The sequence below is a fragment of the Botryllus schlosseri genome, chromosome 15, assembly GCF_051294905.1.
Source record: "Botryllus schlosseri isolate E-star chromosome 15, Bs_hap1, whole genome shotgun sequence".
Lineage (NCBI taxonomy): Eukaryota > Metazoa > Chordata > Ascidiacea > Stolidobranchia > Styelidae > Botryllus > Botryllus schlosseri.
The window spans coordinates 3,688,290-3,712,255 of record NC_137250.1 but is presented as its reverse complement, the minus strand read 5'-3'; the positions used below and the strand labels follow the sequence as shown (position 1 = coordinate 3,712,255).

General features: G+C 40.3%; 1 protein-coding gene across 2 annotated transcripts in view; it reads left to right on the top strand.

Moving 5' to 3' along the window:
* The first annotated feature begins 240 nt into the window (after positions 1-240).
* Positions 241-23,966, top strand: part of LOC145456983 (caspase recruitment domain-containing protein 11-like) — a 49,197-nt gene continuing 25,471 nt past the window's right edge. The window contains exons 1-8 of one of the 2 annotated variants that reach the window (XM_080335133.1): positions 241-754; positions 12,714-12,833; positions 12,895-13,084; positions 16,148-16,334; positions 17,701-17,847; positions 21,127-21,270; positions 22,806-22,931; positions 22,999-23,190. In XM_080335133.1, the coding sequence (XP_080191259.1) occupies positions 553-754; positions 12,714-12,833; positions 12,895-13,084; positions 16,148-16,334; positions 17,701-17,847; positions 21,127-21,270; positions 22,806-22,931; positions 22,999-23,190 (1,308 nt within the window). In that variant the 5' untranslated portion in view covers positions 241-552. The remainder of the gene's footprint in view (positions 755-12,713; positions 12,834-12,894; positions 13,085-16,147; positions 16,335-17,700; positions 17,848-21,126; positions 21,271-22,805; positions 22,932-22,998; positions 23,191-23,966) is intronic. The other variant, XM_080335134.1, reaches the window with a different exon arrangement.

The following is a 23,966-nucleotide window of genomic DNA, read 5'->3' as shown; positions in this document are numbered from 1 at the left end:
TTGTGTCATTGTGGGTCATGCTCACAGCAGAGAGACGCTAATTATTCGAGCAAACTTTTGTCACAAAGACAGCAAAATTTTTGAGATTGTCCAGGTGCATGCTCGATTAGTGATGATTTTCTATGCTGCCAGCGCCAAGCATAAAGTGACCCGCAGTTGAAACGCAATAAATTTCAACCAAAGATGTTATAATGAAGTGAAAATGATAATGCATGAAAAAGTTTCACAGTGCAGAACCTACCAAGGTTCGTTTGTGAACGTGAACCTCTAAATTACTGAGGTTCACACACAGAACGCGAACGTGAGCCTCACTTTCACGCCATCCCTACTAATTAGTATCCCACCAATCATAACAGAAGAGCCTGAATCACGTTCGAGATTGCTTGCTAATTACTAGGTTGCTAGGTTGGATTTAACTTCGTTGTCAGTTCTCGAATCATTTTCGTCTTTACGAGAAGGATAAACATCTTCGTTTCGAACTTGCAGTATTATGTAGCATTATGTATTAAACGATTTACTACAAGCAACCGGCATCAATTTGCACTCCATATCATGTCGGATTTACTGTCAAGCGATGACGACAAGGACGAAACAGATTGGAAGGTTGAACTTCAAGCCAATCGATTATTTATCGTGAACCACGTGGACTATAATAAGCTGGCTCCAGCGCTGCAAAGTGCTTTGATAATCGACAAGGAAGACGATGAGTTGATCAAAAATCCATACCAAAACCCGACATCTGCCTCTCGCGCAAGTAAGCCTTCATTGTGGTTGAGCGAATGATTGTAGCAGGTTGAATATTTCCCTTTAGAATGCACCCGTTCTTTAGGCGACATGATGAAGCGTCCCGCTTCTTAATAGGGAGGTCGTCGGTTCAATCCCCGACCGGGTTAGACCGAAGGCCTGATTAGTATCACTGATATCCATGGAGAATTATCTGCTGGTTGCTGACGATTACCCCTGACGAGTGTCAGCCGATAATGTTTGGGTCCGTTTCAACATGAATATACTATTTAATTGTATATTGAAGTTCTGTACCTCCAATAAGCGCTCAATATTTTATAGGTGCCTAACTAATATTTCCCGGCAGGGGTTCCTAACCTGTAGTACAGGAATGTTTTTCAGGTGATGTGCTAGTAGCTTACTTTTTATCACAAAACGTTCATTCACAACTTTATATTTGTTTATCTTGTACTGCTTATAAAAACAAAAGTCATGCTTATGTTCTGCCAGATAGCAGACAACAAAAACTGCAATTCATATGTATTTGCATCGGTGCTTTTTTAGTAATGCATGAGTGACCCTAAAGTTCTGAAAGAAATCATAGGAGCAATCAAATTGCAGACAACATCTTCCATAGAGGACTACTCCTAGACCTACAATACCGTGGGACAGTGGTTTTTAACCTGGACAAAAATCTGAGTTTTATTAGCATATCGGGACCCAAGCAATAATGTATTTTGCCGTCAGTATGCTACGATGTTGCGAGTATGTATGAAATAGAGAAGGTGAATACAACCAGTTGTACGCGGCGCAGGTATATGAAACATGCGTGACGCATACGATTACAAGTTTAGGTGCAATATTTTCCTTTCGGCCGCATTTGTACGTCGGAGATTAGAATAAAAGAACGGAACAATACGGTGCCGACCATTTCAACGATCGGAGTTATCAATACCGAATGTTGTGACCAACCACCGACCGTCATTTTGCGTCAAGGTTTATCGCCGCCGATTTTTTGGCACCGCACTTTGTCGCATATTGGTCAAAACTTCATGTCCGTAAGTATCCGGGCGCAGAAAGGGTCGGCTCCAAAATACCTGTTATACCGCGCAAGTCAGGGCTTTTCAGAGAAGCCGATGTAAGACAAATATTATCATAGTATCAAACCAATTTGTGTAATACAAAGATCGGCACATTTTCATGAACAAGCCGCATTGTCGTAACCACGTCCCTCTTATTGAATAAGAGAGTAACAAACACGCGGTGACCTCGCACATGAATAAACTAACGTTAGGAGATAGCGCGAAGAAATTATTTTGTTGGAAGCAATTCAACAAATATTACATACATATTAACAAATTGCTCTGGTACCGTCGCGACCCCAAATCGTACCCTTCGCGACCCCAAATCGTACCCTTGGCGACCCATCCTTGAAGAACCACTGCCTTGGAGCGATTCGATACAATGCATTAAATGGCCGAGACAGAGTACGGTAAAGCCTTCCGAATCCATTCCTAAAATATGGAGATTTATATGGGCTTGGCGTTTCATTGTCATCTGCTCTACATCATGGCGACCCACAAAAGCCTGTAAGGAAAGTGAGCCAAGCTACAAGTCGGATGTAATAATTTGGTGATGCAAAATGACCATATGTTTCGAAACACAATGAATATTGCAACAACAACTAGGCTGTGTTTGCTACATAGTGCGTTTTACCACTCTTTACTATCGAGGCTTAGTAAAACAACGTTAACCTGTGCTTTATGTTAGTCTTAGCTGTGAGTAACGTTGCATTTGTGAGAAGATGTGTCGCTCGTAGACATAGCACCATAGCTTTCCAACCTCATCATTGTGATATTGCAATAGACAATGCTTCATTCAATGATATCTAACTTCAGCACCGAAAACAATCGTGCAACGTGATGTAACGGATGTCTGGTGCCCATTATAGAAATTGTTATAACGCGTCAACAACGGACGGAAGACATCAATGAACCAAGTCTTAAGCGTAGTGTTCTTTGTAAACAAACCAGAAATGAGTCGTTATAACGCTGGAGATCATGTTTCAAAGGGAAATTGCTAAGTTCCCAAGCTAGCTTGTAACATGCTCCTATTAGTGTCTGCTTCGGTTTGGTTTCGGGCGACTTTCTTGTCTGAAGTCGCTCAAGCTGTTTTAGCAGCGAATGATTGGTTGCTGCACTTTAAAAGGTTGTCGCAATATTTCATACGCCTGAAATACTTGGCAGACTCAGTGTATAGCTCGATCCATATTATTATGGCCATTAAGGTTTCCAGAGTCACAGTTGAATTGAATTTAAAAGAACTCGTATTTTCAAATGCATCCGTTTAAAGCAGTGGTTCTTAACCTTGCCTCCAGCGCCCCCCAAGGGGCGCTGGCGATTTTGAAGGGGGCAGAAACGCTCAGGGGGCGAAATGGGGGGCGCTGGGGTCAGGGGGCGGTATGGGGGCGCTGGAGGAAAATGGCTTCGCAGTAGATGATGTGGTGGTAGGACATATCCGACATATCCTTAATGAGTATTCGGAGCAAATTAACACCGAAAACTTCGTTATATTCAGCCTACAAAAGGCATATAGGTTTAATTGTCCATGGGCGCCTAAATGACTGGCACCGAATGTTCCTGTCTTTGCAATATTAACCCCAGAAAAGGAATTCCATCTGGCAGGGAAAAATTATATGCCAGCGAATAAATACCAATTTGAAATTGTGTGCGTCTTTTAGTTTAGTGCGATTGGGCGACAGGGATATCTAAAACTAGATATTCCTGTTGGGCGATATCCCTGTTGGGCGATTCTATATTTTTTGATATAACAGACCGGAGGTCACGAAATAACATCATGCAACGAAGTCATACCAACGAGTTCGCCCGTCCGAATATGTTTAATTATTAGTTACGGGCCCTACAGTTTCCAAGACACAACACCGTTCTATGCGGCCCGCGAGCATCTAAGGAAACTTATTAAAAATATTGATAAATCGCGTACTAAAAATCGAATTAATGCAGGGACTTGATTAAACGTTCTCTAAGTATATTTCACCATGATAATTTTAAGGCAGTGGTTCCGGAGGCGTGAAAGCATCTGGAGGGGGCGCGAACCTGAGCTCAACTGGAAAAAATTTGCGCGCTCGGCGCGATTTACATGCAATCCACAATTGTTGCTCTGTATTGAGTCGGAATTTCAAATTTTAAAATCTCTCATCCACAGCCGTAACCTTCCATGTAATCAAACTACCCGTTAGGTTTGCTAGCATCCTGGTTGCGTTTTGTGATATGACGATATGGGGTAGGCGAATTCTTTCACCATCATAGAGGGGAATGGGATCGTGTCTTAAAAAGTTTCAGAACCACTGTTCTAAGGTAAATACTTCCTACTTTATTTTTTATGTTTAATGTCTAGCGCGACAGCCCGATCTACCGGCCGACCCAGTTTGAAAGGTTTCAACTGCTAAACATCACGGAAATCCTAAACGAGATTGAGATAATTCGGATCAGATTGGCCACTCCTATTTTAATTACTTCGGTGACGTGCTTATAAAAAAAAAACGATTCGCGAGTATCTTAGGTAGATTCGTTCTCTGTGTGCGTAGAATTGGGTATTTGTATCTTATCTACACATAGTAGAAGTGTACTTGAAGCTAACATAGTTATGATGCTGCTAGCATTGTGTGTCGTGGAACTGGACCATACGAGGAATTAGTAAATCTATGAGCAGATAGATGCTCACAAATATAAATTTCAATCCCGTTCTAAGAATCGAGACAACCGACTTTCATCTCCATAGTTTTGAAAAATTGGTTATTGAGGTCGACCAGCCTATGAAATCTCGCCACTGTTTCTGACGATCGTACGATATCATAGAAGCAATGTTTGGTTTGTTTCAAATAAGCATAGATATTATCTCGTTGTCATCACTATATAATCCAAAACCAATATTGCGTTTTGGTTTATAATCCCAATTTTATGTAGTACGGCCCGCGAATGGATTCAGATGTTGAATGAGGCCCGCGGGCTCAAAAGTTTGCCCATCCCTGCATTAGACAGTCTTCTCGCTGAGAGTGCATGATGGTAAATTTCGGGTATAATTCGAACTGAATCGCAATAACATCACTCTCGCTCAAGCTTTGTTATCTCCCGCTGCGCATATCCAGGATGTCATCATCGTACGTATATTTAAATGCATGTACAATTTTTCATGTTGCAATTGTTGTGTCTTGGCCTCGATTGTCGGTATCGACAAGGGTAAGGAATGAAGCTCTGAAATTTGCGCTGCGTCCTGTGCGATATTAGTATTGGAAACGCTGTTTGACCGCCTATACCAGGGCTGGCCAACCTTTTCGGCTAAAGGTCCACATTCGATTGACGAACATTTGCGCGTGCCACTATCTGCGCGAAGCGCGAAAAAAATTTGAAGTTTATAGGTCAATAATATTGTCACTTGACTATATTGTGGGCTAACTGTATATCGCTGGGCTAAGTTTGCGAGGACTGGGCTATTCGGCGCATGCACATATCGATATCGAAAGTTGCGACCAACATGCGTCAATCGTTTCGTGCCTAGGTTTCGTAGTCGACGGTCTTACTGCGAGCGCAAACGCAAGGTCGTATATGTTGAACGTCACTTTGTCTCGTAATCGCGAATATAGTTAGACTCAATCTGATACCTTAGGTGTACTTCCATTTTCACAAAAGGGCAACAATAAATAAAAACAAGGAATCGAGTGGCAGCATATTGCGCTAAGCGGGTAGAAAATTTTTACCTTTGATAAATCTGTCGCAAATTTATTGTAGTGTACAAAGATGTACCAATATGTGAATTGCTGATGGATCTGTCAATGCGTCGGAACTGATATTTTAGTCATCACATCGCAAGCCAGACTAATCAAATTTTTGTTTGGCCTTGCAAGTTCACAATCTGTGCAATCCATTTTTGATGATATTAGAAATTTCGCAAATTACCTCGCGGGCTACTCAAAAACCTTCTCGCGGGCCACGGGTTGGCCTGCCCTGGTCTATACGCTCCTATGACTGCAAAGGACATAACTGAAGTAGTAATACGCTTTTCGCCGTTCCTACGAGGTCCCCCAGAGGATTCAATGTGTAATCATAATGTTATTGGGGAATGGGGATTCAAATGTCTTATATGACTATAGCGCAACTAAATATAATTTATAGTTGCATCAGGCGTAGCTTAATCTGTCTCACTAACGTGGGATTATAGGCTCATAATATTTCTATAGTCCCGGTCCAGCACAAGTAGCTGTAACAAAGTCAAGTTATTCTTTAATATTTACTAACAGAATAAAGTGCTATGTCAAGCGAGGTTCCCTGGATCAATATAAAATTCGACCACGCAATTATATTTATCCTAGTTTACTGTTGAATGTATTTTTCCGCTGTCACCATAATGCAAACGAGTGATAGTAAATTGTTGATCAATGAATATCGGCAACAAGTAGTGTGATCAATAGAAAATTCTGTTATTCCACAAAAATGTTCACAGTATATAATTTTCCACGGTTCGTTTCAACTCTGGGATATCGAGCTTTTCAGGTCAAACATAAACTTGAGGCGAACATTCACACAATCATACCATTCTGAGTTAATGTCAAATTCTGTATGTTATTTAGAATTTCACATTGGTGTGCTAACAAGATCTTCACTGTATCTTGGATGTTTATCCATTCAACATCTCCAGTCAAAACCCAGCTTATACGACCCATGTAATTCTGCCAATAATGAAAAAGTTGTACTAAACTATGCTCTTGCGCTCAAAACATACATTGACGGCTTATTTGACAATGAGAATCGTTTAATCAGAGTAAACAGATGTATGATATAGTGGCGAATTTAAAGCAGTCGAACAACGGAGTAACAAATATTTACTCATCATAGTCGCTTGCATGTTGTAATCATGTATCGCAGCGATGTGATATGTAGCCTACACTACACTGTAAACGATAATCATGCATTCAGCCAATTTCCATCTTAGCGCTGATTGCAAATCTGGAAACGCAACTTTCCGGTACAAAACTGATATTTCAGACAGATTCCAATGAGTAACAACGACTCAAGTGTACTAATTCTTATGAAGATATACACCAGGGGTGGAGTGGGCTATCATTTAGTAGACTACTTCAAGAAATCACGCAACAAACTTGAACAAACCCACTGGCCACTACACCCCTGGGACATATCTCTATAAGCATTAGTGCAATTGGCTGGTTTTCATTAATGAGAATGGTTGCAAAGCAAACACCGCGTCGCTGGCATCATTTGTACCATAGGCGATGGTGGAAATCTGATCAATACAGCTATTTTCAAAAAATATATTTAACAGTGTATACTGTATAGCAGGGGTGGGCAAACTTTCGAGCTCGCGGGCCGCATTCAACATCTGAATCCATTTGCGGGCCGCACTGTATAAAATTAGGACTATAAACCAAAACGCAATATTGGTATTTGATTATCTAGTGAGGATATGGAGATTATACATGTGCTTATTTAAAACAAACCAAACATTGCTTTGATGATATCGTACACGCGTCAGAAACCAAGTGACAAGATTTCGTAGGCTGGTCAACCTCAATAACCAATTTGTCAAAACTATAGAGATGAAAGTCGGTTGTCCCGATTCTTAGAGCAGGATTGAAATTTAAATCTGTGAGCAGCGATGACATCACTGAAATAATTAAAACTGGAGCGACCAATCTGAAATACCACTCGTGATCAAAATTATATCAATCTCGTTTGGGATTTCTGTGATATTTAGCAGTTGAAACCTTTAAACTGCGTGCGCCTTGAAATCGGGCTGTCGCGTCAGCAATTAGACGTAAAAAATAATATAGGGAGTATTTACCTTGGAACAGTGGTTCTCCAAATTTTTAGGACACGACCTCCCCCTTATGATGGTGAAAGTTTTCGTGTTCGGATAGTTTGATGGCATGGATGAGAGATTTTTAAATATGAAATTCAGACTAAATACAGAGCAACAACTATGAATTAGGTGAAAATCACGCGGAGCGCGAAAAAAAGTTTTCATTTGAGCTCAGCTTTGCGCTGTCAAGTTTGAGAACCACTGTCTCAAAATTATCATGGTGGAATATATACCGAAAAAATTTTAATCAAGTCACTGCATTATTTCGATTTTTAGTACGCATTTTATCAATATTTCAAAAAAGTTTCTTTAGACTCTCGCGGGCCGCACAGAACGGTGTTGCGGGCCGCATGCGGCCCGCGGACCGTAGTTTGCCCACCCCTGGTGTATAGCATATGGCGCCGTGCAATGATGATGACGAGTTAATAGGCTGACTTGTGGTCACTTGATTATAATAATAAATTTTTAAATAGGGCTGGGCACAATAATTCGAGTACTCGAATCAAAAGCGTGTAATTATTTTTATGATTCGAGTCGAGTAGCAAAAGACGATTTTTTGAGTACTGAAATTATATGTTCCTCGCCACTGAAAGTTATTTTATCGACGAGAATTAAAGTTTTGATACTATGTTCCACTGTGGAAGCCTTGAAACCTTGATTGGCCGTATCGCAACATACAAAACACAGCACGAAGCTACCAACGTTACTGGAAATAACACATTTCCGAAGTCATGATCCTCCCTCAACATTGTCACAAAGTGAAATGAAATCGGTAGGGTCGAAAAAATACCAAAGTGTCTTTATTGTGATTGAAAACATGTATTATATTCTTTGTGGTGTCATAAAATGAATACATTTGAACCTTGACATCTTATATACTGCTATGACGTCATAATGAGTGATAGTCGAATACTCTACTCGACTCGAAGCATAATACGTGATTCAGAGTCGAATCAGTCAGGTACTCGAAATTGCCAGCCCTAAGTATTATACATACCAACGTTAGAGTATCAGCGGCGGAAGCATCACGACTATAAAACCGGATAAAATGACTGGTTTCACAGTCCAGGTATCAATCCTTCGCCATGTATAGACTACATATATTTTCATAAAATTGTATCAACTCAAAAATCCCGTCTAGAACTCTACATGGAATGATCAGACCATGCCTTTATAACTAATTAGTAGGCGAGTTTTTGTTGCAGTTAAATCCGTGGAAAGTTGCATTTATTCAATTATTTTTGACAAAAGTTGAAAAAGTTAAAAAAGACCACATTTTGCTCGGTGGACTAAAAAAAGGTCAATTTTCCGGCTCAGCTCCCGATAAACCCGTAAAAGCGTTACTTCGGTGCTTTCATGAAAAATCGAAAAAGTTGCAAAATGTTGCAAAAAGTTGCATGAAAAAAATGGACAAAAGTTGCAAAAAGTTGCACTATAAGATTCCTTCAAACAGCTTAAAACAGCATTCTACATATCTTACGAGTATTTAGAAAGCTGCCGGAAGCTGTAAAAAAAAGTTGCAAAAGTTGCAAAAACTTGCCCTACTAATTAGTATCGATGATATATTAACACCCCGACATTGTCTGCTCCAACCGTCGATATCCTTTTCCAGTCTTAATTATATAAGACACGTTAGACAGGTAACTTTTCAAACAATGGAATTGGAATCGTTGCAAAATCCAAGAACCCCACTCCCAGCATTCAAATTTCCGGGTTGTCGGTTGCAGTTGATACTGATTTTTGTTGTTGTTGTATTTATGCTGTTTCGGCTAGAATGGTCGTTGACACGTGGCCATTATTCTTTATTATGTTTCCTCATTCGCCAACATGTATCAATGAATTTGGGCTTGTGACAGTCACACTGCCGTCGATCCCGGGTTTCCAGGTTCAAAATGCGACTTTTCAGCCGATAAATAATACATCTTTGAAGCAAATATTGTTACCTGCTAATTCTGCACTCGTAATTCCAGTTCTGAAGATGTGCGGAGCACGATTGAGGGTCACACATTTATCCAATATGATTGGTCTACGTCCAGAGTAAGAGTTGCAATATGTGATTTTCAGGAGTGGTTAAGAGGCGGTAGATTCTGCAGTCATGAAAAGTAACAGCGCTAGTACAAACACGGTGCATTGTGAGCACCGTGCAGATTATTATCAAGGCTGCTATCATAGGCATATTATCTGGTTTATGAGCGGGTATCCTTAAAACACTGCTTATTGATCAAACCTGACAACACTGCGTATAGTGGTAATAGTCGTTTTCCGTCGTTCGACGAAAGGCCAAGTCCTCGGAAATTTCCAATAGTATGCAGAGCGACCCGCGCATATACTGGGATTGTCGATCACGCACTAGTATAGGAAACACATTATCATCTGTAGGTGATCAAATGAAACGATTTGTAGCACATTTGAAGTTGGATAATTCTTGTCGGCATTGTAAAGCTGTATAGGTAGAGCCCTCAATCGATGCTTAAATACTAGAAATTAGCTATTTAGCAGTGGTTTTCAAAGTGGTAGCCAGCGCCCCCTGGGGGCATTTACGACCTCAAAGGGGTCAATAGGTACGAATTGGGCGATTGGGGCACTGGAAGAAGGGCTGCTGCGAGTAAACGTGGCCGCTCTGAACTATGGGAAACTCATTAGGAATATCCGTGAAGTAATAGCTTTCTCTGTGCACCAAAGTATGATTTATGAGTATCGGGCCACGTCGTTCGCGGTCGTACAAGGTGGGCATTTAATCGAAAATCGTCACCAACGCTCCACGCAGCTGTTCAATGGTATACAACATTCAGTTTTCTAACTAACCGGACAGGCTATCAAACAACGAATAGACCCGGGGTGGGCAATTATTTTCATCCGCAGGCCAAATGAGAAGTGGAAAATAGGTTGGCGGGCCGTGTGAGCAATTTTAGCTATATTCTCCAGCGTATGGTAATTTTGTTTCCAAATTACATTGTTAATAAATGCTGCTCTGTGAATGTGTTGATTTTATGTAATGAGTAGAGCGATTTTTTTACCTATAAACGGAAGATTTTTACCTAACGAATCAAAATTTTGACATTTTATTACCTTAAAAATTATAATTTTGACCAAATTTCACCCAACGGCTGCATATAAGGTGTTTTCATACATAATGTTAGAATTGAACCACTTATCTTCATTTCTGGTTCGAACTGTCTGTCCTTGCGAAGTAGTTTGGACTGAAAAAAAACCTTTTTGCCTCAAAAACTGACAAATTTACGCATGAAAAAACTTTATTTTAACGAAACAGAGGCCCAATGCAGAATTCCAGTAGTTACGTTACGCATTATGGTAAAAATAATTGAAAATTTGTGTAGTACAACGAGAGATGTTTTCCTACATTCTCCGGTAGAAAGTGTCTGTCTTTACTAAGTAGCTTGCCAGGAATGGAGAAATAACGTTCAACAGCAGTAATTGTTGGCTGACAACACTGAAGTTATGCGTACACTGCTGGTGACAAACCGTGTTGCTTCATTATGGCAATGGTGTCTACATCATAATGTTTCATCATGCGCTTTTTGATATAAGAACCATGCTATGCCCAGGCAGTTTTGCTTCAGTTGGGATATTGGGGTACGTATAGCATAACACCATATCAACCTATTTGTTTCATTTGAATGTTTATGATTCACAACGAGCAGACAATGGGCCTCCTACAACGGTAGGCCTATAAAGTGGGCTACAAGCTGTAAATTGTCTAATGATAAGCGCACGGACTGTGCAAAATCTACGATACAAACGAAATGCAGGTTGCAAACATTTTCAACTTTATAAACAATCTTGACATTTTTTGACCTGAAGCTACAATTTTGACCTAATTTCGACTTATTTTGACATGTCCAAAACATCGCCCTAGTAATGAGAAAATGACGTTTAATGAAAAAATATCTTTTTGCCGTCATGATTCGAAACAATGTTAAAAATGATACATTTTTACCTCTCTTTGAACCCCTATTCAGATTCTTTTAAGACTCTGAAACAGATAACCACTGCACCGAACTGTATCTGCAATAGTACAAAGCTTATTTTTTGATCGATGCCTTCCGAGCAGTGTACAGGTTAAATAGCATTGATGTTGAGCGTAACTTGCAAATCTACATATAGTTATAGCCATGCACTGATTGACCTGTTTTTCGAATTAGAGATTTCGAAACGTATCACGTAACAATTTGATGCACACACCGTATAATGCATAATGTGACAATGTTAACAAAGAAGGTTTGAACTAACCTATATCGAAAGAGTGGTTTCTTGTGACTTTAATTGCTACTAATACTTTGCAAAATTGCCTTTATTTTGATTCTGGATTACGCATGCGAAATACGTAGGAAGCGGAATCGTGGCATAAAGAACAGGATCAAAGCAAACGAATGTCCTGTTCAGATGATACAGCCCATGGTTTTAGTCATTCAAAAAACAAGTTTTAGGTTTTGAATTTTAATCAACCTCTCGCGGGCCGCACAGAATAGCTTGGCGGGCCGAATTTGGCCCGCGGGCCGCACTTTGCCCAGGCCTGGAATATACTAATTGTTCAGTGACCCTTAACGAGCGCAGGTATAAGCACTGAGCACACATTCAAACAGGGGTACAATGAGGAGGGCACCAATACGAAGTTTGATTGATGATTTGTTAAGAGAAATTACCTCAAAAGATAATTTCCACTGATTATGTCCGTCGTAGAAAAATTTTGAATGTGACATAGCGTATGCATAATGTGCATAGGGCTGGTTATAAATTTGATCAACTCAAAAAGTATATCCGGTAGTGTGGTGACTGTATATTGCACCAAAAGCCTGTATTCGGGAGTAGGAGGGAGTTAACGGGCGGTGACACCTGATTTGCGGCCCTGGGAAGCGTTGTATAACAAAAGTACGCGAAACACTGATTTAAAGTGACTATTCAAAATATCATAAATTACTGCTTTTACCGCCTGTGATGATACCTTGTTCCTAATATACCTTACCTGTGTACCATCTTTATCACTGCAAAGCATGGTGTATATAATTCAGTCGGCTTGTTTTTAAGTGATAATTTATTTCATGTAGAGTGAATGAATGTTGGTTGTACTTCAACAGATGCAATGGTTGATTTGCTACTCCGGCGAGGGAAGCAAAATTTCGAGTCGTTTCTCGACGTCATGGGCGGATATTATCCGAAAATATATACCGAAATAACTAAGAAAGACCCTCCTCCAGGTAAGGGATGAAAGCAGTTATTACGCTGACAGTTTCGCCGGATCGCATTCTTTACTTTCAGCTGCAATAGAAGGTTTCAACGTGGACGATTTCTCGGATGAAGTATTAAGTTTCATATTCGCGAAATTGTCGGAGAAAAAGCAGGAATGTTTGGATCTGATGAGAGACAACCAGTCGTTGGCTAAACAACTGAAAATGAATGCCGAAGTTATTACGAAACTGAAAAATGATGTCGAGGAATATTCGAAAAAGTATTACCACTTATTGTGCTCGCAAATGTGCGGACTCTATATTTCCTAATCCAAATCTTGATTAGGATTCGAACTTCGTGTCCAAGCCCTAATACCGCTCTGTACTTCGATTCACAACCTGCGGTAATACTAGTTTTTTTCTTTGGCTAATCACATAAATTCAGTTGAAAGCTGTACGAATCTCCCCTTGGCTCACGTAGTATTCAGTGCAGCATAAAAACTTTTCCTTCCCTGCCATATCAGTGTCCCTGATATATAGCTTACTGCACTGTAAACTAAACTCTTTTATCTCACAAATTTCACCCTTGCGTAGAGTAAATCAGGGATAGACAGCAGTTGCAGATACCTCATTTTGCTTTCACATAATACACCCAACCTTATAGAGATATAGCTAAACACTACATAGTCTTAGCGGAAAGATTGTGTATTTCGACCCGTGTACCACCCTTGATATACGAGAGTGATATACACCCATGACACACGAAACCAGCATGAATTAAAATGTTATAAATTAGTTACACCGCAGTATAAAGTCTGAGGTAGGTTGTAGTTTCGTGTGACATGGGTGTATATTCGGGGGTGGTACACAGGTGGAAACATTTAATATTTTCGCTGAGTTTGTGGGCAAAGAATACCATTCACACTTCACATGGACCGACGCATAACTCCAAGCAAACTACTAGCTCAGCAGTTCGCCGACACAGCCATCCTTGCCAAACTCACTCGCACACTCATCAGCAATAAGTAGCCCTGTTAATCGCGGACGAGGAGTGACTACTAACTGGGCACAACTGAAATGCCAGACATCCAAGCATGGTACACCCAAGCATTCTCAGTGATATTTCCACACCCAACCAATCTTACTGTAAAAGAGTGAACAGGATGCACCATACTCGTGATCCCAAATGCAAGGCTCTCAGTCACATTAATCTATTGCTTTATCTCCAACACCAAGAGATACTCACCCGTACACAGCCATCGAGTGTTCACGATGTTCTAACTCAAAACCCATCTGCATAGCAGGAGCATCCAAAACTCAAAACGGCAACATAGAACATTCTGTAAACCGGGATGCTGAACTTGTTTCATTAGTAAACGCGTAACGACCAGAGTTAGCCATTAATAGTTTCTGGATATGCTTGCATCACTATTATAACTGAACTTGCCATGACCTTTTCGCGATATAACCCCTTTATTACGATATCCTAATATATTTACTAGGGATGGTGTGAACCTCTGAAATGTTCAGACTCGTGTGAACGCGAACCTTTGTGAAAGGTTCTGTGTGAACGCGAACGTGAACCTCGTGACGTCACCTGACGTCATATTGCAAATTCCAACCCTACATTTCAGTGAAGTGATAGCCTTAACAGTGGTCCTCAACCTTTCTCGACCAATCGCCCCCTTTTCAAGCTCAACACCGATCATCGCCACCCAAATTTTGTGTACCGAAAAATGGCATACAAACTGTAATACCCGGTGGGTTGACTATAAAAAAACGGTCAGCCGTTTGACGCGTCATCGCCCCGCTATCGCCCCTTCGCTATTTTCGCCCCCTATCGCCCCCTTCGTCATTTTCGCCCCCTTAGACCGTCAAATCGTCCCCTGGTGGGCGATATCGCCCAAGTTGGGAACCACTGGCTAGCACAGTGCACACGATACCTAACGACGACTCGGGCCACATCATGCCACAGTGCCGAAGTACATATTAACGTTTTAGACGTCGCCAAATGTATCAACTAAGGCAATGAAATGATATAATATCCCATAAAATCAATATCTTCTTTCGCTTTGCCAACAATTTCGACGCGGACTTGCAAGGGATTATAAGCTTACGCTTTACCGGTTTAGGCCAGACCGGACAATTTATTCAGCGTCCGAGTATTGCTACGTTGATATTGAGCAGAGTGTAAAACGGGTTTCTTTACTTGCTACCGATATTGCCCCATTAACAAGTTATATAGCAGTAGCTAACACACAATCGCACGAATTTGGTTTTATGATACAATAAACATATGAAATCATGATCAACCCCGTCCGCCAACTAGATTTTTTTACATCAGACTATGATATACATTTCACTGATCGGTTGAATAAGCATCATTTGGTGACTACCCATATGTAACGTATTTCGCTACTGATGTTGCGTGATTGCGGGTCAAGCACATAGCAGATAGTCACTAAATATTCACAAACGGAAAGCCGGATATTTCAAGCAAACTTTTCTAGCAATGCAAGTAAAATTTTTGATATTGTCAAGGTGCATGCTCGTTTAGTGTTTTTTTATGCTGCCAGCGCCATGCACAAAATGGCTCGCAGTTGAAATGCAATAAATTTCAACCAAATATGTTATAATGAAGTGAAAAATTGTAATATATGAAAAAGGTTCACGCCGGTCGTTTGTGAACGTGAACCTCTAAATGTCGGAGGTTCACGCACAGAACGCGAACGTGAACCTCACGTTCACACCATCCAAAATATTCACGGAATGTTGAACCTATTTATGGTGCCATTGGTCGTTTTTCATTCGCAAAGAAGCGCCTGTAATTTCTGTAGTATAGTCACCTCAGATTTACCGCTACACATACGCGACCCTTGGATCAAATCTACTTTTTTAAATTACTTATATCAGTACTCTCAAGGGTTCATTCCATTTTTTCTTTAAGTAGTTTTGAAATGCCTTAAAATGGCTACTTCTACTTACAATTGATTATAAATTTACAGCGTTACTTCTACTTATACTTGTGTAGCAACACTGACCACTTTGTCCACCTCTTATAACTACTTTTAATATCATTAAACTGGACTTCTGCCAGACTGTGTTATACTGCACTACATTGGAGACATTCAAATATACAGCAGCAGTCACGGGCCAATGACTATACTCGCTACAACAAGTTGCGCAATCAGAATTGAGGCTGGATTCGCATTTGGTTTCCTTACTTGTCACCCATACTCACGGCAATCACATCACTCCAGCTAAAATCCTGATCACTTGGAGCAAATTACGTCCACGATTATACGCTCAAACACGGCTTTCTTATATGGGATTGCTTTATGCAGAGAAGAGCACCGCCAACGCATGGAAAAGGAAATAGACGATTACAGACAAGTCGCCGAGAATTTCAAGAGCGAGAATTACAAAGTCTGCATGCGACTTTTGGAATCGAACGATCACAACGTGAAGCTGCGAGACGAAAACGTGATGTTACGACTGGATATCGACAAGAAAGACCAGAAATTGCGGCAGGTAAAATCATAGCTTACCAGTATCGAAGTACTTCGTTTTCAGAGTACTTAAGTAGGCTTTGCTTTCTCGTACTGCTTGCTCAGCTCTCGTACTGCTTTACCTAACATTAACACTTGAGATTTTGTAAAGGAGAAAATAGGTTTGAAGACATGTTTGCATCATTCTTGAAAGAAAAAGTTTCATAGCAGCCGGGCGATCCTTAGGTGTCACGGTAACAGGAAATACGCATTTCAATAGCCCTGTCTTAGTAGGGCAAGTTTCTGTTGCATTAAAATCGCATGAAAGTTGCACTTAATTTTACCAAAAGTTGCAAACCTCTATGTCTGCAAACGTGATCCAAGCCATTGTAGCAAAATCACGTGTTGGCGTCTTTACCAAAAACAATTGCCTGAAAAGCTAATATCCGGCCGTCTCGCCTGGGCGTCCGTGAGACGAGAAAGGACCTCAATTCTAAACGAAATTGAATCAATCGAGCGATCTCTATACTAATAGTTCAGACACTGTCGTGCCTGGCCAAGGTTGTTGAATCTGCAAGTCTTGTTTCATATATAAGATTGAGGTGCAACTAATCCATAGCATAGCTATTTGTTAAGCTAATCAAAGAGTGAACCATACCAGAAATAGTTTTGAAGCATGTTTTTTAAATCACTCCTTTACGTTTTGCGCATTACTTGATAAAAGTGGCAGTAAAACGATGCATGAAAAAATAGAAAATGTCGGTAAACGTTGCAATATAAAATTCCACCAAACAGCTTAAAACATCATACTGCATAGTATACATAAAGTCTGAATATTTAGGAAGCTCCCGAAAGCTATGAAAAAAGTGGTAGAAACTTGCCAAAGTCGGTAATCATTTGTGTATGTCTCAAAGATGCGCCTAGTAATTTCGGATGTAGCAAGATCCCATTAACTGCTAAAGGTAGGCAACCCTGCGAACATATATAGGTATTGAATATACTTTCTGGAGTACTTAAAGACTCTGATATCCTACTTCGACTTGAAGTAGTGTTGATAAGTTTTTACATCGTAATTTCTACTTGCAATTGAGTAGACAGTTACGGCATTAAGGTAGGCCTATAGTGTTCTTTCGAGGATATCCTAGATAGACGACCGCGAATCTGCTTGATAGCTTTCTATCAAATCAATTTCGGCAATTTAAGAAATCACCACAACGATATCTAGTTCTAATTGAGTAGCAAAACTGACCACTTTGACCACCTCGGGTTAAAATGCAGGGGTTAAGTTTCAGATACTGATCGTGATACAAAACACGTTGAAATGGTTTTGATAATATTCACAAAGCTGCCGTGATGTACAAAGTGCATATTGCATTTTCCAAATGTTGATGTGCAAATACTTTTTTCAGTTGGAAAACAGCATACACTCTGAACGAAGTCAATCTATCCGGTTGAGACGCAAGCTGGACACGGGACCAACGGAAAGAGAGGTTCTTGAACTGCAAAGACAGATCGGCGATCTCCAAATGCGCGTTGTGGATGCTCATCAGGATGAAGTAAGTGATTACTTGCCGACACATGGAATTAAATCTAAACTCCCGTTAACATTGTACGTACAGTTTACTGATTAGGTTCCAAATATTTTCTCCCATCTCCGAATTTATAATTTCATGCGGCAATGTATATATTGTGTTTGAAATTTGACATATACTTGTAATGATTTTAGAATATATATACCATATAATTATAGCATTTACATATATATTATATTTATTCTCGCCGTTTTCTGGCTTACATGGCAGTTATTATACGGATAGGTAACATTCCTGCATAAGGTAATTCTTTCTCTGGCCCAAAATGTTGGAAATGGCAATATGCGCAACTACGAGTCTACTATTAGTAATTATAATATTGACGTATGTCTCTTGCGCCGAAACGCTGGCTACTGTGACCACCCCTACTAGAGAGTAATAATAATGTAGGCGATGGAAATTATTGGACACAGTTTGCATTCTGTTTGATAATGCCACTTTAGTGATATTATGTTGTACAATAACCGTAAGGAGAGTCGGAAAGCGCGGCAACCCATAGTTCACCTTGATTTTTCATCGGTTTCTAGTTGTCACACGAAACCTTGGCACTATTTGTCTAAATTTAGGTGATTCTTTTCTTTCTGCGCCCAATTAATGTAATATTGCCTGGGTTTGGAGTTGATGATGATTTATTTGTGAAGTCGTATTTTAGGCAGCAACTTACGCATATCACAAAATCCACTCACCCATCACCGAGATTCCTGCGCCGCTAAATTTGTCACGAAGGCAATGCTCCATTATAGTGAGGTTGAAATCAGAACATTGTCGATTAAATTGTCATCTGTATCGTATGAAGTGCCACGGAGATGGTTTGTGCCACACCTGCATGGTATAGAAGAGACGGTCTTGAACACCTCCTGCTAGCGTACCTGAGCTATGCCTCCCAAAAAAGATACTTGTAAAATGTGGCTATACGGAACCATACCGACATGACCAGACCTGGGCAAAGTGCGGCCCGCGGGCCAAATGTGGCCCGCGAAGCAAATCTGTGCGGCCCGCGAAAGGTTGCTTGGAATTCAAAACATAAAACTTGCTTTTTGAATGACTAAAACCATAGGCTGTATCAAATGAACGGAAAATTCGTTTACTTTAAAGCCTGTTAACTAATATGCCACGATTACGCTGCCCAAGTACTTGGCATGCGTGATCCAGATTCAAAATAAAGGCAATATGGTAAAGCGTAGCAATTGAAGTCATAAGAAATCACTCTTTTCATATATAGTTTAGTTCAAACCTTCCTTGTTGACATTGTCACAATACGCATTATACGGTATGTGTTTCAATTTGTGACGTGATATGTTTCCAAATCCCTACTTCGTAAAACAAGTCAATCAGTGCTCGCAGTTACTATATGACTCATCATATCTATCACCCATAAAGGATTAACGGGCATGCCAGAAAAAGCCGAAAACTGAAATTCAAAGAAGGTTTAGGTTTAGAATTTAGAGCACTGAATATTCGCATACTGGAGTCATGGATAAACCCAACCCTTCAATTTTTGCCGATCATGTCGCGAGATTGAGTATTTTAATTAAAGTCGGTCTTTTGACAAAAGCACGAAACACTCGGTCTAGGGAGGGCGAAGTTCAGAAAAACTACAAGCTTCGCTTAACATAAAGGCTATATTTAACCTGCACACTGCTCGGAAGGCAGCGACCAAGACAATAAGCTTTGTACTATCACATATTCATTTCAGTGCAGTGGTTCTCGAACTGGGAGACAAGAAAGCATCAGAAGGGTGGCGCAAAGCCTAAGTTTATTGAAACAAATTTTCGCGCTCCGCGCGATGTAGCCCCATTTTTCAGTTGTTGCTCTGTGTATGTCCCACTTCGATATTTAATAATTCTCTCATCAACATCCTTAATCTTCCATGCCCTCAAACTATCCGTTGGGATTGCTAGCATTCTGGTTGCACTTCTTAATATTTTGTGATATCATAGTATGTGGGCGCGAAATTGTTCACTATCATAAAAGGAGGTGTGTCTAAAAAAGTGTGAGAACCACTGTTTGAGAGTCTTAATAAAATAAATTGGATAGGGGTTTAAAGAGAGCTAAAATGTATCATGTTTAACATTGATTCGAATCATAACAGCTAATAGTTATTTTTTCAAATAACCGTCACTCTCTCATTACCTAATATCAACACATTCACTTAGCAGCATTTAACAATGTAATTTAGAAATAAAATTAAAATACGCTGCAAAATATAGCTAGTTTTTTTCACTCGGCCCGCAAACGTATTTAATTTTCTCATTTGGCCCGCGGAGGAAAATAATTGCCCACCCCTGGACATGCACAATTGCACCACTGTTATTGAATCCAAGCACAATTCAGCCTGTAATTGAATATGTACTAGTCACCCGATCAATGTAATATATCGGATATATAATGTTCGAGGAGGTGTGATGACCAAGACTATAGTAGCGCCATTAAACCCACGTACAACAACTTAAGCACCCCCTGGCTATACGCCTGGATCCAGTACCAATTGAGCGTCCTCTTCTGCTGGATAACTGATTAGGGCAGGGGTGGCCAACCTTTTCGGCTAAATGGCAACATCCAATGGACGAACGAGTGCGCGGGCCACTAGCCGCGCGAGGCGTGACAACGTTCAGAGTTCAGAAATGAACTAGGTCAATAATATCATTACTTGACTATATTGCGGGTCTACTGTATACCGCCCGCTGGGCTCAATTTGCAAGGACAGGACTATTCGGCATCTGAACTTATCGATATCGAAAATTTTCGCTAATATGCGACAATCATTTTGTGCCTAGGTTTCATCGTCGACGAGCGCAAACGCGAAAAGACTTTCTCTCGTAATTGCGTATATAGTTGGATTAATCGCGTAAATTATGCGTTCTTTTCATTTTCTGGAGGGGGTACAAACATTAAAAGCAAGAAATCGTGTGACAATTAAATCACGCGAAGCGTGAAGAAAATTTGTTGTGCCATTCCACTTGATTGTAATGTACGACGATTTACTAAAATTGTGAATGGCCCCTGGATCTGTAAATGCGTCGGAACTGATATTTTAGTGATACACATCCCTAGTGTCGCGGCCCGACTAATCAAATTTTTGGTTGGCCTTGCAAGTTTACATTCCGAGCAATTCATTTTCGATAATATAACTAATTTCGAAAATCACCTCGCGTGCCACTCAAAACCTTCCCTCGGGCCACGTGCTGACCTCCCCTGGATTAAGGTATGCAATATCGTCCCATTTTCTGGTTACTACTTCAGAATTTTGCCGATAAAGATGTTGACAGCAAGGTGGAAATTCTTCAACACGACCTCCGCGACATCCGTGAACATTACGAGGAATCGAACAGCGAACTCACGAAACTCCGAGATGAACTGGAAAAGAACGAAGAGCTCAAGATCAAAGTGAGTTCTATCCGGATGATTAAAAAGTAGTCATCGTCGTTATTCAAGTAAAAATGGAAGTCAAGTCTTAAATTTCTTCTCAATTGCAAGCAAATGGAGCGATTTACCAAATATGCAATAAGTACATAACCTAGAAGTTGAAAGTGATAAGAATTAAAGTAGGCAAGTAGGTAGTTTCCAAAAGCCGATTTGGTCGATGTTTCGCATACTGTTAGTAGTCGAAAGAACGTTGCTCCATTTTAAATTGGAAGAGTAATCATCTCGACTCGACTCGAAACGACTGCTGACAATGCAACTGCACTTTTCGAAAGAATATTTTGTTTCTGTTATGTGCAGGAGTTATTTCATTCGGTTTTCGTGACAATTACACTCGTAAAACTGTTTCAAGCCTAGCAATTCACAAGCTATATTCTGCTTTACAAAGTTGAAGGTGTGACAAAGCAAGTAATTTTGCTTCAAAGAGAAAGTAGTCTGTAAACATATCAACTTTAATGAATAACGCCTAGACGCAGGAAATAAACCCTCATAGGCACCCTCGTACACAGAGAGTTGATGATATGTTCGGAAAACAAACCGATTTTAGAACTTGACAACATCTGCAACATCTTACTGGATAACGGTTACCCTGAATACGTCATCGACAGCGGCATAGCGAGGAAATTAACGCAATTTAACGCAGAAAAGTCAACAGCGCCTATTCCGAACGATCAACCAAAGATGTTTATATCCATCTACCTTGGATTGGTCCTATTTCCATCCGCTTTGAAAAGCATTTGATTTCTGCGATCAGTGATTGTTACGACACAGTGATTTTTACGACAACGCAACTGCTTCCTGCACTTCAACAAAGTAATGCAGTAACGAATATAAAGTGCCACTATCAATATGGTTGTGGCTACGAGGGAAGAACGTCAAAGCGTTTGCAGAAACGCATGAAACAGACTGCCCCCAGATTTATTAGAACACGCGCAAAGTGAAAAGCTCACCCTTGACTCGTTCCCTCAAACTTGATGCTGAGCAATCAAAGGCCATAAATTCCTCCATTAGCAAGCATCTGTTGGATAATCCCGCTTGTGCGAAAAATTATCGAGAAGACAGATTTAGCGTCGTTGGGAGGGGACGTTCGCACTTTCATTTCTGTGCCTTGGAGTCAGCTATCATCAAAATACACCAGCCAAGGATGTGTCAACAAAAGGAGTTCGTGTACCTTTTAAAATAGTACATTGAACGCTCCCTTATTCGAAATTCCATTCTGCTGACGTCATATTTTGTGATACAATTGTTGATATACAATTTTCTTTCCATTTCTCTACTAGTTGCTGACGATTACCCTTGACAAGTGTCGGTCGAAAATATTTGGGTTCATTTAAAAATGAACATACTATTCAATTAAATAGCACAGGAAAGGAAAAGCTATTTGAGTACTTCAAGTATCAGCACTTCATTACTGACCACCCCTGATTCAATGGTCACTATCAATATACAGTCAGACTGAAATGTATATCGCTTTTGATGCATACACTTTTTTGAAATAGTTCTACGAAGAGAGTCAATTGTATCAGCGCCAATGCGCTGCTTTAAACGACGACACAAAAATGTACAAAGAAAGGCGCGATGCCATCTGGCAGCAGCTACAAGAAGTTGAGAAAGAAAGGGACCAGGCATGTGATTCCGTAATTCTATAATCCCGTCACCTAAATCGTAATATGGTCAATTTGGGTGTTTTAGCTGATGAAAGAACGAAACGAGGCTCAGCTCACGGCACAAACATACATGGAGGAAAAGACGAAATATCGTCACATGATGCGACAGCTTGAAGAAAAACACGATTCGATATTGGATCAATTGAAACAGAAGGAGCAACAACTCCAAGATTTGAAAGCTCAAATCGAAGGGAGCAGCCGAGCCACGGTGGGATTGGTGAGTACTCCTTCTCTGTTGCATTTATCCTATAAAACACTTATTACGGGTGTGAAACTATAAATACATTACTTACGAATCGAGGTGCATTGTCGCGAGCAATCGTAACGCTGCAGTACGTGATTTTTATAATCATTGTATTGCGGCGCTGTCTTTGTGCGAAACAATGTCGACTTTCGGAGTAATTGTGGTGCCCTGCCCCGAATATAAAATATATTTCCACAATCAATCGATATTGACTTCCGCCTAAAAGTTTCTCTCGTGTTGCAAGATATATCATTACCAGGGCGAATTTTTTTGACATGTAGAAAAAAGTCAAAATTTTGTCACATTGTAGCGTTAGGTCAAAAAATGTCGAAACGGTTTAAAAAGTCAAAAAAATTTTGCAACCTGCATTTCGTTTGTATCGTCGATTTTTCACTTTCGATGAACTTACCAGTTGACATTTTACAGTTTGTTGCCTACTTTAAGGCCTACCGTTGTAGACGGCCCCATTCTCTGCTCATTGTGAATCAAAAACATTCAAATGAAGCAAATAGCTTAACGTACCGCAATATCCAAACTGAAGCAAGACTGCGTGGGCATTGCATGGTTCTTGTGAGGTAGACAACATTGTCAGCAACACGGTGTGTCACCAGCAGTGCACGCACAAGTTCAGTGTTGTCAGCCAACAACTGCTGCTGTTGAAATTTCTTTCTCCATTCTTGACAAGCTACTTAGTAGGGACGGACACTTTCTACCCGAGAATGTAGGAAAATACCTACAGTAAGAAAGTA